Source organism: Pseudopipra pipra, chromosome 14 (assembly GCF_036250125.1).
Source record: "Pseudopipra pipra isolate bDixPip1 chromosome 14, bDixPip1.hap1, whole genome shotgun sequence".
Lineage (NCBI taxonomy): Eukaryota > Metazoa > Chordata > Aves > Passeriformes > Pipridae > Pseudopipra > Pseudopipra pipra.
This window is the reverse complement of record NC_087562.1, coordinates 2,242,997-2,256,352: the sequence shown is the minus strand read 5'-3', so window position 1 is coordinate 2,256,352 and position 13,356 is coordinate 2,242,997. Positions and strand designations below refer to the sequence as shown.

Below are 13,356 nucleotides of genomic sequence, written 5' to 3'. Positions count from 1 at the left end.
GGGAAAGGGGCCCGGCAGGGGCGCATCCGGGGCGGGCCCGGCTCCAGCCCTTCCACATCCCTTTCCCGCTCCCTTTCCTTTCCCTGCCCTCGGCGCTCTTCCTCGGCGTTCATGTGCCCTTGTAGAAGAGAAGGATCCGTGGATACCATGGAGCACCTTCCGGTACCTAAAAGGCCCGCAAGAGAGCTGGAGAGGGACTTTGGACAAGGGCATGGAGTGACAGGACGAAGGGGAATGTCGTGAAACTGCCAGGGGGCAGAATTAGATTGCATATTAGGAAGAAATCCTTCCCTGTGAGGGTGGGGAGGCCCTGGCACAGGCTGTCCAGAGAAGCTGTGGCTGCCCCATCCCTGGAAGTGTCCAAGGCCGGGTTGGACGGGGCTTGGAGCAACCTGGGATAGTGGAAAGTGTCTCTGCCTCTGGCAGGGGGGTGAACAGGGTGAGCTTTAAGGTCCCTTCCAATGCAAACCTTTCCAGGATTAACCATTTTCTCGCCGACTTTCTGGTACCATTTCCCATCCAGTGGTGCACATGTAATGCCAAACCATCCCTGGAACCTTGCCTTGTTTTCATGCTCTTTCCTTCGGTTTTGACTCCAAGGAGTCAAGGAGTCCAAGGAGCTCCAAGGAGTCGCAGGGTCTCACCAGGTGGTTGCCGAGGGGGAGAAGCATCCTTCCACAACAGGCTTGCACATCCTTTACCTCCTCTTAAGGCATTAAAGCCCCTTACCTGATAAAATCTGCCAAGCAAACTGGAAAATGTTCGGGCTGAAGGGGTGGCAGATTCTTCCTCTAGTCCAGTTCAGTTGTGGCTCGATGTGGTTGGTGCCTTTTCATCCCCGTGCCAGAGGCTGGGGCTGCATCAATGGGTTGGTGTGAGTGCGGTGAAATGGCACAACAGGACGGATCAGTGCCACACTGTGTGGGGTTTGCATGGACAGGTTTTGGCAGCGGGGGGGCTACAGGGGTGGCTTCTGTGAGAAGGTGCTGGCTGGGCCAATCAGGAATGATAGTGACGCCTCTGGGACAACATATTTAGGAAGAAAAATCCCAGTGTTACTGCAGAGGTGTAATTGCAGCCAGAGGAGAGCAGGGTGAGAATATGTGAGAGGAACAACAGTGCAGACACCAAGGTCAGTGCAGAAGGAGGGGGAGGAGGTGCTCCAGGCGCCGCAGTGGAGATTCCTCTGCAGCCTGTGGTGCAGACCATGGTGGGGCAGCTCTGCCCCTGCAGCCCATGGAGGTCAGTGGGGGTGCAGAGACCCCCCCTACAGCCCATGGAGGAGCCCACACCAGAGCAGGTGGATGCTCAAAAGGGGTTTGTGAACCTGTGGGAAACCCATGCTAGAGCAGGATCCTGGCAGGGACCTGAAGACCTATGGAGAGAGGAGCCCATGCTGGAGCAGGTTTCCTGGACTTGTGACCCAGTGGAGGGACCCACACTGGAGCAGCCAGTGCCTGAAGGAGTGCACCCTTTGGAAGAGTGACCCATGTCGCAGCAGTTCGTGGAGAACTGTTGCCCGTGGGATGGACTCACGCTGGGGAAGTTCATGGAGGACTGTCTCCCATGGGAGGGACCCCATGCTGGAGCAAGGGAAGGACCCTTCTCCCTGAGCAGCATCAGGAACATGTGATGGCCAGACCGTAGCCCCCATTCCCTGTCTCCCTGTGCCGCTGGAGGGGAGGAGGTAGAGCTGGGAAGGAGGGAGGGGTGGGGGGAAGGTGTTTTTAAGATTTATTTTACATCCCATTATCCTGCTCTGATTTTGTTAGTAATAAATTCAGTTAATATCCCCAATTCAAGTCTGTTTTGCCCGCGATGGTATTCAGTGAGTGATCTCTCCCGCCCCTTATCTTAACTCATGAACCTTTGTTATATTTTTTCTCTCCCCTGTCCAGTTGCGGAGGGGAGTGATAGAGCGGCTTTGGTGGATGCCTGGCATCCAGCCAGGGTCAACCCACCACACACACACAAGAGTAGGGAGCAGGGTTTGCTCTTGCAGACAAAAGCTAATTTATTGGGATGGTTGTGTGAGGCAGCACACGGGTGGAGGATCAGATCTTCTGAACGCGACGGCTGGTCACTGTCTAGTTGCAAAGGTCCTCGTAGCAGCATCTTCAGCTGGAGCAGGAGAGACTCCCCCAGCTTACACCCTCCAGTCCTGCCCAACCAGCTCCTGGATCTGTGGTTATTGATAATCTTAAATGACCTACACAACATCTCCCAACCATCTTAAATATACATATTCTGCTGTTGCAAACTGTGCAGTTTGGGTGATGCTGCAGCAGGAACCAGCTGGGGAGGCCATGGGATCATAGAATCAGAGAATCATTTAGGTTGGAAAAGACCACTGAGTCCAATCCAGCCATCATCCATCAGATGCTCTGTCCCTCCCTGCAGGGGAGGTTTGGGTTGCCCTGGAGGGTTTCCAAGTGGTCCGGGGGGGTTTCTAGGTTTCTCAGCCTGTTGTTATGGTAAAGGGACACTTGCCTGTCCGGACTGCTCCATTCCCAACGCTGGCTTTGGCATTGCACAAATTAAGGCCAAAAAACTGTGCTGTGCAGGGTCAGGAAATCCAGCCTTGCCTGTCTGACCTTGGGCAAGGGGAGGGACAGAGGCTGGGATCCCAAGAGGGAGGGTGGTGGTGGGAGAGAGCATCTCAGTGCAGGGACAGGAGTAGTGCTGGCCCTGAAAACTGAGCAGCTCCGGTTTGGAGGAGCAGGGAAGGTACAGAAAGCAGCACTCTAGATATCTAGCCCAGGGCATTCCCTGCCTGGGCAGGACACTTGGCTCCCTTTGCGTCATTCCTCAGCCACCGGGAAAAGTGGATCATGGGTATGGACCACAGCCAAGAGATTGAGGTTCAGGCAGAGAATTTCCGAGAGCCACGGGCTGGTGCAAGTCCTCATGGGAACCTGTGAGATAACCAAGTAGCAAAAGGCACCCGCAGAGTCCGGGTGAGAGCAGTGCAGCCAAGGACAGAGCAGCATGGCAGGGCTCCGTGTGCGCTCCCTTCTGGTGACTGGGGCCAACAGGGGCATCGGCCTGGGGCTCGTCCAGCACTTCCTGAAGATGCCAAACCCACCCCAGTGGGTCTTTGCAGGCTGTCGGGACCCCAAGGGACAGCGAGCAAAGGTGAGACTGGGCTGGGAGGCAGTGGCTGTGCTGGGGGACGGGAGCACTCGGTGCCATGGTGGAGACTGGAGCGAGGAGGGGGTTTGTGAGGGGCTGGAGCTGCGGCTGGGCACCCACAGCACAGGGCAGGTGGGCTGGGACACCGTGGGAGCAGCTGTGCATGGGATGTTTGACAGGAACAGTGGCACATGACATGTGCAGGAGGCACAGAACCCCATGTGATGGGAGCAGGGCAGCTGGAGCAGGGTGTTGGGCACAAAGCAGTGCAGGGATGGAGCCAGAACAACATGGGCTTTGCCTGAGAAAAGCTGAGCCTCTGCGCAACCCCTCCTGCCTCTCCCTGCCCACACAGTGCCCTCTCTTGCAGGAGTTACAGAATTTGGCCTCCAAGCACCCCAACCTGGTCATAGTCCCGCTCGGTAGGTGCCCCGAGGTGCGGAACTTGTGCCCCAGTTCCTCTGCGAGTGCCCAAGCACTGGGCACACCCTGGCAGTCCCTGTGCTGGGAGGGAGCCATGCCAATGGGCTGGTGCTTGTGGGGCCATCGGACGCTGCCAAAGCTCCTGCCTATGACCAGCCCTGAAGCATGTCCCTGGGGGAAAACAGGACACCCCAAGCCACCACAGGGACACTGACCTCCCCTATATCGGCTCTGCAGAAGTTGCCAGCCCTGTCAGCATCAAGGTGGCTGCAACCACGGTCAGGGAGCACGTGGGGGGCTCTGGGCTGAACCTTCTCATCAACAATGCTGGAATTGCCAAGATAACCTTGCTTGAAAATGAGACACCAGAGGACATGACCGAGACTTACACCACCAACACAGTTGGGCCTCTGCTGATGGGCCAGGTGAGACCCTCACCCAAGCTGGGCTGTCCTGGGGGAGCATGAAGGGCTGGTGGGAGGGGTTCTTGCTTCCACTCTGGAGCCTGATGGGATCTCAGTTGATGAGAAGCTCGTGGAGCCATGGGCTGGAGCTCAGGAGCTGGAGCCTGGCAGGCTGGGGCAGTGGGGAGAGAAGGGAGAATGTTCTGATGCTGATGCCAGTGCTGCCCACTGGGGAAGGAGCTGGTCCTCTCCCCTGGCCCACATCCATGTCTCCCCTGTCTCCTCTTCCTCCTCGCAGGCGTTCCTGCCCTTGCTGAAGAAGGCTGCCCAGGGGAGCCCGGGCTCAGGGTTGAGCTGCAGCAAGGCAGCCATTGTCAACATGTCCAGCATTGGCGGCTCCATCACTAATCCCTATGCTTGGGAGATGATCCAAGCTAGCTCATACCGCTGCAGCAAGGTACTGTCACACCATGCTGGGGACAGATTTGCTTCCCCTGCTCTGCCACAGCCGCAGGTCCCCTTGCAGCCCCCCCTCCCCTCCCACCACCATCCCTGCCCTGTCTCCCCACAGGCTGCTCTGAACATGCTGAGCAAGTGCCAGTCCCTGGCATACAAGGAGCACGGGGTCCTCTGTGTCGCTCTCCACCCTGGCTGGGTGCAAACTGACATGGGCAGCTCTGCTGGACACACGGTAGGAATTCCACCATGGTGGCTCCATCAGAGCCCATGTGCTGACTTTCCATGGGTGGAAGTTACTGCCATGATTCCCTGCACACAAATTCCCCTTCTACCCGATCTCTGCCAGGACAGCTCTCCCTATCCTGGTCCCGGGTGCTGGGTGCCCCCATCCCCTCGGTTCCCTGCTCAGCCCCTCTGCCTGGGGTTGTCTGTTTTCCCCTTGCCTTGGGGTGGGTCCTTCCCCTGGCTCCAGCTGCTCCAGGGCCCTCAGCCAGGCCTTGGGCATAGGCTGCCTCTCCCCCTTTGCCCCACAGCCCCCCGTGACAGTGGACGACAGCGTGACAGGGATGCTGAAGGTGCTCTCCTCCCTCTCCGAGAAGGACACCGGCACCTTCCTGGACTGGGAAGGGAAGGTCGTGCCCTGGTGAGACACCAGTTCAGGATCCTGGCAGCGGGACCCTTTGCTGCTGCTCCCATCTGCCCCACATCCTCAATAAACCCCTGTCAAGAGCCCTCAGCTCTGCTGTGCATTGCCAGCTCATGGGGTGGCCCCTTCCTGGTTGCCCCACTCCTCAATCCCACAACTGCCACCGGATCCATGGCTGTCTTTGCACCCCCATGAGTGACAACATACAGGTCCCATGGCACTGTAACAACACTCTGGAGACCTCTCCTCCAGGAGGCACTGGAGGAGCCGGGGCAGAGGCCCTTCCATGGAGTCAAAAGATCTGAACACCTGCAGGGCTGGCTTTCCCCCTCTCCAGCTGCAGGGCACCCCAGGGCTGTGCTCAGCCTGGGCTGCCCAAGGGGCTGGGGGTCACGGGGACCAGCTGCCCTCTCCCCTCAGCTGGGGGATGCCTGGTCACAGGTGGGACAGACAGACACACAGCACTTGGGAAGTGCACAGCGAGCGTGTGCCGGGCTCGGGTGGGGAGTTTGAGGCTCGGTGTGTGGAGACAGAGCAGAGAGACATTAGCTCACAGACTTTACTGAGGTGGGGGGTACAGAGAGACTACAGGGTCATGCAGAGGATGGGGAAGGGGAGAGACCCTGCTTCCCAATCCCTTCCCCTCTCCCTGACAGTCCAGGGTGGGCTGAGGGCAAGCAGGGTGACCACTCAGAGGGGTGAGTCAGCAAGCAGGAGGCTGCGGTGTGGGCAAGAGAAACCATCCATCTGTCCATCACCAGGGCAGGCAGTTTCCTTCCCAGTCGAGGAAGGCTCCGGAGGCATCCTGTGAGAGGCTGGCCAGCACAGTCAGGATGCCCCGCACGCTCTGCTCCACCGTCAGTGGTGCCTGCAGGAGGGGACAAGGCACAGCCTCACTGCCATGGGCTGTGATCAGCACAGAGAGCAGCTCTTGGGCAGAGGAGAGGGTGTGCAGCCTGGGAGCAGCACCCACAGTGCTCATGGGGATATTTTTCCTTACTGCCACCCCTCTGTTCTCCAGGCTGGGAGGAGGGGAGACACAGCTGGCTGTGTTGCTTGCTGCCTGCTCCCTGCTTGCTCCAACCCAGGAGATGGTCCTGGCAGCCCACACAACATCCCCCAAGTGCCCCTGCCCTCCCCAAGACATGGGAACACAGGGGGGGTTCTGCTGTCCCTCCCCTGTACAGCCCAGTACCTTCTCCGTCCCCATGTCAGTCTTCACCCAGCCAGGATGGATGGCCACACACAAGATCCCCTTGTCCTGGAGCTCCGCAGCCAAGCACCTTGTCACCATGTTCTGGGCAGCCTGGAAGAGGCACAGCCCTGCCAGCACGACCCGGGGTGCGGGTGGGCAGGAGGGGGCCCATTTCCCAGGCAGAAAATGGCTGTGGAGGTGGGAAATGGGACTTGGCCCCTGGGCAAAGCATCAGCACGACCTGCCTGGAAGGCTCAGTGCCGGGTGCTGCTGTCCCGGTCTCTGTGCTGCTGCCTGGCAGAACCAGGCAGGGGGTGGGTGAGCGGGGCAGGGGGTGCCCCCATGGCCTTTCCCCCTCCACGGGCACTGTGCACGGCAGAGCGTCCCCAGCACCTCCCCTGGCCCCTCACCTTGCTGGCACGGTACGGGTACATGGGGGCCTCCGGCACCCCGAGGCACAGCCCGAGGGATGCCAGTTTGGTGGAGATGTTGATGGCCGCGGCCCTGCCGCAGCTCAACCCCTCCTTCCCTGCGCCCTTCGCCGCCTGCTCCAGGAGCGGCAGGAATTCCTGAGGCAAAGACACCAACGCTCTGCTCAGGCCTGACAAGCTCCCAGCTTGGGGACTGCCCTGGAGGGCTCTGTCACACGCCACGGATGAGCAGCTGGACAGACACCCTGGCAGAAGGGCAGGGGATGGGGAGGCTGCCCCAAGGAGTGGCCAGGCTCCAGCCTTTCCCCTCCCCAGGGAAGGAGCGAGCTGGCACAGCCAGCCTGGGGCAGGCAGGAGCTCCAGCTGGGGAGGAACAAAGCGAGGGAGGTGTCGGGGCTGGGCTGCGCTGCCGAGCTCCCCTGGGTGGGCAGGGGAGACCCATGGAGGTGGCCTTATTCCCATCAGGGAACATCTCCCCAAGCAGGAGAAACCCAAAAGGTCCACATGTACCTTGGTAACCTGCAGTGGCCCAACCACGTTGGTGGCAAACACGGCGAGCATCTCCTGGGGATCCACGGAGCGCAGCGTGGCGTGGGAGCTGACACCTGCGTTGTTGATGAGCAGGTTCAAGCCCTGGTCCTTCAGATGAGACCCCACAGCCCCCACGGCCCCTCGGATGCTGGGCAGGTTCACTGTGTCTGCCAGGGCAAAAAGCAAAGTGGAGCAGAGCTCCTGCAGGTCACACAGCACCCACTGGAGATTGTGCTGTGGCTGGAATGGCTCTCTCTAAACCAGCATTATCCAGAAAGGACACAGCAGGTTTAGCAGGTCAGGTTATTAAGCACATTGAAATGATCAGCAGCTTGTCCTCACCTCTTGGTTTCGCAGCCTCAGACAAATTAAACCTCAATTCAACCCATTTTGGCTGTATGGGGGCTACTGGTAGGAAAAACTTGCTGTATTTGCTTGCTGTACTCAAGGAATTTATGATTGCAGAAGGGATGCTTGGTCCTTGCACACTGAGACTCAAAAATTTATTTCTACTGGAAGCCACCATAGATGGGCACATTTTAAGGACAGACACCATCTTTGGGGAAACAACCAAACTATGCTCTTCGAGCCCTTCTGTACTTCACAGCAGCTATAGGGGCTGTTAACATAGAGGGGATTATTAGATTGGATGAAAATCCTTTTTTTTATACCACTCTGACCAATCATTTTTAGTTACCTTTGCCTTTTTAAACAATTTGTGGTTAAATTGATCTTCCACAGAGCAACTTCCCATAGTTTTGCAGCCATTGGTATGCAAAAATCCATCTTTTTTCCTATCATTTTCTTCTGTTTAGATTTTTATTTGCTTCCTGTTGTTACTCACAAGGATTTGGAGCTCACATATGAGCTAATGTGAGTACAAGTAATAAAAGATTTGGGATGTAACCTGCAGTATTTGGTTGCAGGCTCTGAGTCTGAACTTCCCCATCCCTACTGGCCAAGTTGTGGGGACAACCCCTCTCAAGCAACCAGAAACAACTGAAATTGGGCTAACAGGGATAAGCATCCCCAATGCCTTCCTCTTTGCTTAAATACTGGTTTTGAGATTCTGCCATGCTTTTATTGCAGGATTTTTTGGCTAAGGCAATAAAAATGGTATTTTTTTTAACTTTATGTTCAGCTTTTGGGGTTGCTTGCTGGGATTTGTGTCCCCTGCCAGGTGCTCACCCACTGAAGTGGCTGTTGTTTGTTTAAAAGGGTCATCTAAACACCTTTAGGATCTGCAATGGGCGGGTTAGGCAACATTAAACATTATATATTGCCTTTTAATATCTCAGCTGATCCCCTAAGAACCATGAATATTCAAGCATATGGGCATGTTGGAGTGTGCCCTTGCTCCCCTTGCACATTTCTGTGCCCATTTTTTGCAGATGCCAATCTGATGAGCCTGCTGGGAGGGGGCAACCGCAGGGCTTGATTCCTCTTTTTTGCAACACTTTGGCCCCTGAGCTGAGTTTCTGTTCTCATGCTTAGACAAGAGTGACTTAGCAGAGGTTTCCAAGGCTGAAGACTCCCTTCTTGGAGTATTTCATGCACTGACGAGCAGCAGAACCACCCTTTTTCCGGGCATTTTTAACTAGCCTGGTGTCTTTATGGTGGTAAGCAGGTATGTGAATGGCATGGGACTTGTGTCCACCTTGCCTTGTGCAGCACACACCTTTGTAGAGGTGTCCTGAAAACATTTGAGGGGAATGTGAGGGGCTGGAGCCTTGGAATTCAAGAGGGCATGGCCAGCTGCAGGACAGAGAGCTTTGGAATGACTTCTCTTTGGATAAATCGGATGAAGTTCAAGGCTCTCCACCACAGTGAGGGATCTTTGGATCACTTGGTGAATGATTAACTGCTCTGTTTGGATTAGCTGAGTCATTGCTCTGAGGGGTACACGAGTGGGACCAGCACGCTTCTAGTTCTAAGTCACCAAATTTGCTTAAGGAGTAAACTTTTGTCTCCTTAGAGGAAATGAGATAAGGATAAGAAAGAAAGAGAGAACAAAAAGAAGTGACAGATCATACACAATTTGGAGTTACTTTTTAACTCCTTTCTGAAAAGTCCATTCCTGTTGCTGGTTTGGAGACAACCTTTCCTTAAGATGGAGCAAGACAGCCTGAAGCAGCTTCTCTTTTAAAAAAATACTTTGTTGCTGTTGATTCTTCGGGGTTTTTTAGCTTATTTTGGGACTTAATTGATAGTCTGGGGTTTGGGCGTATGTCTTTTAGTAGAGGTTGTTTATGTAGTGGTCAGTCCTTTGAGATGTCCCTTTTTATGTTGGCCATGCTTTAGTGAGCTTACTTCCCATCATGTACTGCCAGTTGGGGCTCACAGCTCATTTATTTTTTATTACAGAGAAGGTGTTTTACTTTAATAATCTACTTAATAGCGAGAGAGAGATTTGCTGCCTCTTTGTAGTGAAAGCCTGACTTCAGGAATGTCTTATTTGCTAAGAAATGCTAAAAAACCTGAACTTTGAAAACCCGAACTTTTCAGGTGTTTTCAAACAAATAAATAGGTAGGTAGGTAGATACTGATACAGTCTTTGCATGGCCTTTATTCAGTTTTCTTATCACTGACTACAGTGAAATACTCAGAAATATTTAGAAGCTCTGGCTGCTCCCCACCTCTCTTATTACAGCAATGGTAATTCTGGTGCAAGCACTTTCCCAAAACACTTCTTTTGGATTTCCCATATGCAGCCTTTTAACCTATTTTTTTCCTCCCTTTTTTACCTGCAGTGAAAGAAATGCCGACTGTGGCCACCTCCAAGCAGATCCCAAACCAACTCTCCTACTTAGGAACCATCCAGTAGGTTTGCTTGCTGTGCCCTGCCTTCCTCTGCTTTGTGACCCATGTGTCCCAGCCCAAAACTTGGCCACTGTATTTAGCATCTTTGGGAAGAGATGCCTTTCCCATGAAACTTGCTCAGCTGAGGTGTCTGGACCCACCTCTGCCTCCTCTGAATCCAGTTCGACTGCCCCAACCAGAGGACAGCTTCACTTGAAGTGAATGGATCCCTCCCCATGGATCCCTCCCCACCTGGCAGGGCTAGAGCTTCCTGGCCAAGCTGCCCCTACTCCCATCCCCAAAGCCAGCAGACGACTGGAAGCAATGCTGGATGAAAGGAGAAAGATTGCTCCATACCTAGCTGGACCAGTTTGATGCTGGCGTGCTGGGCAGCTAATTCTTTCAGGGCCTGGAAAAATGATGGAGCAGGCAGGAGGTTAGAAGTCACTGGCAGCACAAACAGGTGTCCCACCCCTGCTCCCAGGTCACCGAGCCAGGATGGCTTTGCTTTCTTTGGGGAAAGTGTGGGGCCATTCCCAGTGGATGGGGTAGGGCAGCATCCCCACAGCCAGCAGGAGAATGGTGCTGCTGGACTTAGGCACTGCCCCCCATCCTGAGCGATCCCAGCATGGAGAAGGGATTGTCTGGCCATTGGCACAGCCAGGAGTGAGCGTTGAAGATATGTCTGCCTCTCCAGCCTCATCCCACCCGGCTACATCAGGCCCTGCTTATCCAGGGTACTTGGGGGTTATGAAACCCCCCCAGAACACTTCTGCCCCCACTGCTGGGCGACCCAGCCAGGTCCAGAGCCAGCGGGGAGCTGTCAGGGCTGTGGGGACCGTGGATTCCCTCTGCCCACCTGGCTCAGGACCATCCCCGTGCCCTGTGCCCACACTGACCTTCCCTCTCGGACCCTCAGGGTCACGGCAGGTGGCAAAGATGTGCTGGGGGGGCCGGGGGCTGGCGGCGAGTTGCCGCACGAGCTCGAGCCCGATGCCCCGGTTGGACCCCGTCACCAGGACGCTCCGAGCCAGCACAGCCATCCCCGCAGCCTCCACGCCGGGTGGTGACACATGGCAGGATTGCTGCCTGCTCGGCGTGAAGAGGAGCCAGGCACAGCCCAGGGTGTGGCTCCGGGCGCCCACGGGGACGGGGACAGTGCCAGCACCAGCCCTGGCCCCTCGCCTGCCCCAAACAGAGCCAAGGTCCCAGGAGGATCAAGAGGTCTCCAACGTTTTGGCACGTGGGGCTGCATGTCTCCTGCATTACCCAGATTCCCATCACTTCACCCCTCTAAAGCCCCAGCTCCCAGAGCCTCTGTAACAGCAGAAGGGTCCATCTCTTCCACAGGTTTGGAAGAACACCACCAGGAAGAGGAAAACAGGTTAAAATCTGACTGTGGCCAGCGATCTCCCAGTTTGGGGAGTGAGTTTGGGATGGTTGAACCCTGGTATACTAATCCAAAGTCCAGCCTAGGAAACACAGGGAAGGAATTTTGAACACTTTCCCCCTGAGCACCCCACCCAGGAGCCAGCAGGGAAGGACCCCCAGCTTCCTGCTGACCCAACCACCTGCTGCTGGGACTCCAACCTCATGGCCATCACCTTCCTCCTTGCTGGAGGAGAATGCTGGATGCCTATCAGCCCAAGAGGTGCCTGTAAAGCCAAGGCTCCTGCAGCCCAAACCAGCCTAGGGGCATGGATTTCTAGGATGCAGAAGTGCTAAAAGAAGCAAAGAGCTGCCATGTAAAGAGCCTCAGTTGAAACAGAAGAATTGGGGCAACCCGAACGTAAGGAGGGAAAGGGAACAAGAAGAGGAAAGTTGTGGAGATGGGTCCTTCCCATCTGGATGTGCCCAGTGGGATATATCTGTTGCTCAGCCTGGCAGAGGGGACAGAACTGCCTATTGCCTGGGTATTGAGTGCTTCCACATTTGGTGATCACCAAAGAAATATATGGAAGGTAGTGAAGGGGCCCCAGGTTTGCAAGATGAGGTTTCAGGTGACACAGAGCTTGGAGGGGAGAAAGCAAATGATGTTTCTTTCCATCGTAGTGGCCAGACTATGGTCCCCATGAGAAGTAAGCGTGCTGGGTGTGGATTTGGGTGGTGTTGGAGTCGGACCTGCTGTAGCAGACGTTCTTGAGGGTGTAATCACCTGTGCAAGCAATTGCACCGCACAGACTTGCCTGCTCCTGCTGCTATCTGCCAGCAGCATCCAGAGCAGAGCTCCCATTAGGAACCAATAAGACTGGAGTTTCCTCTTTTCCTTCCAGGCTCCTCGGGAAGGAGACAACAGAAACAAGTGAAGAAGGCTGCAGGACCAGGAATGGTGGGAATGGCTGCAGGCCAGCGCTGAGCAGGGGAGGCAAGCACCAAGCGACCTTTGGAAAGGGCTGACCGACAGTGGCCAAGGACAGCAGCACAGGCATGCTGATGGCTCGGGAATCACAGCCCAGGGGCAGAAAGGATCCACTGGGGAAGAGATGCTCTCCATGGGAACAGCCAAGGCTTCAGGCAGGGAGCGGGGCTGTGTTGGGTGGCCAAAGCTCTTGGGCCGGCACCGCACCGTCATTGTTGCAAAATGTGGAATGTGTCTCTAGATTATCTCAAGTCAGGATGTTCTTTGATGTTAGATTTTTGTATACTTTCAAGCCTAATCAGCAAGAAAGGAGGGCTAATCAGTGGAACAGGCAGCAAACAGCATCCCTTACTCAAGGACATTCTGGAACTAATAAGCTTTAGGGATGACATTGCTAACTTGGCAAAATACTCAAGGTCCATGTGTCCTAGACCTGAACTATCTTTATTATAATACTAAAAATCACACCTACAGGTTGAAAGGACCGTGCCCAAGTGAAGACCCTTGCCCTGAGCATGCGCAGAATTTATCTGGGGTTGTGTGATTTGTATGGGAATTACTAATCAATCCTAATAGAGCAGACTGAAAAGTTACTGTAACGCTTGCAAAGTCACTAACTCAGAATTTGCGTGCAAATAATGACGCAGAAAGTCCAGTGGGGCGTGCTGGGCTTGTGGAACACCACCGAGCGCCCAGGCTCAGGCAGCTCCAAAACCAGGAATCAGTATCTCTCTCTCGTGTCTCAATGTCTCTCTCTCTCTCTCGTGTGTCATTATTGGCTCGTTGCACACGGGGGAAAACAAGCCCAATTTTTGAGGGTGACCCCACTGCGCCCACAGGGCGGGCACCCCTAAAATGGCGGCGCCCAGAGCGGCCTCAGCCCGGCCGCGTCACGTGGCCGCCGCGTTCCCGCCATTGCATCAGCCGGCGGCGGGCCCGCCCCGGCGGCGGCGGGGCGGGGCTTGCGCGGAGCGACA

The 13,356-nt window shown here is 55.4% G+C and overlaps 1 protein-coding gene, 1 long non-coding RNA gene and 1 pseudogene across 3 annotated transcripts; 2 read left to right on the top strand and 1 right to left on the bottom strand.

The window, feature by feature from the left end:
- The first annotated feature begins 2,844 nt into the window (after positions 1 to 2,844).
- On the top strand, positions 2,845 to 5,154 carry LOC135421917 (C-signal-like). 2 transcript variants are annotated; one of them, XM_064670780.1, is made up of 6 exons: positions 2,845 to 3,135; positions 3,503 to 3,554; positions 3,793 to 3,980; positions 4,258 to 4,416; positions 4,531 to 4,650; positions 4,952 to 5,154. In XM_064670780.1, the coding sequence occupies exons 1-6, from the start codon at positions 2,989 to 2,991 to the stop codon at positions 5,063 to 5,065; spliced, it is 780 nt and encodes a 259-aa protein (XP_064526850.1). In that variant the 5' UTR covers positions 2,845 to 2,988; the 3' UTR covers positions 5,066 to 5,154. The 2 variants fall into 2 exon arrangements, with proteins under 2 accessions (XP_064526850.1, XP_064526851.1); XM_064670781.1 differs by lacking the exon at positions 3,503 to 3,554 and having other exon boundaries at positions 2,924 to 3,135.
- Positions 5,155 to 5,609: 455 nt separating this feature from the next.
- On the bottom strand, positions 5,610 to 12,298 carry LOC135421919 (uncharacterized; annotated as a pseudogene).
- On the top strand, positions 9,923 to 12,844 carry LOC135421922 (uncharacterized). Its single transcript, XR_010434248.1, has 2 exons — positions 9,923 to 10,041; positions 12,294 to 12,844. It is a non-coding gene; the product is annotated as an uncharacterized LOC135421922 (long non-coding RNA).
- Positions 12,845 to 13,356: the final 512 nt, after the last annotated feature.

Excerpts from the sequence above, each read along its gene's own strand:
- LOC135421917 (XM_064670780.1), top strand. The coding sequence starts at position 2,989 with ATGGCAGGGCTCCGTGTGCGCTCCCTTCTGGTGACTGGGGCCAACAGG. Across the intron at positions 4,417-4,530 it reads GCTCATACCGCTGCAGCAAG|GCTGCTCTGAACATGCTGAG; the intron begins GTACTGTCACAC and ends GTCTCCCCACAG. Across the intron at positions 4,651-4,951 it reads GCAGCTCTGCTGGACACACG|CCCCCCGTGACAGTGGACGA; the intron begins GTAGGAATTCCA and ends TTTGCCCCACAG.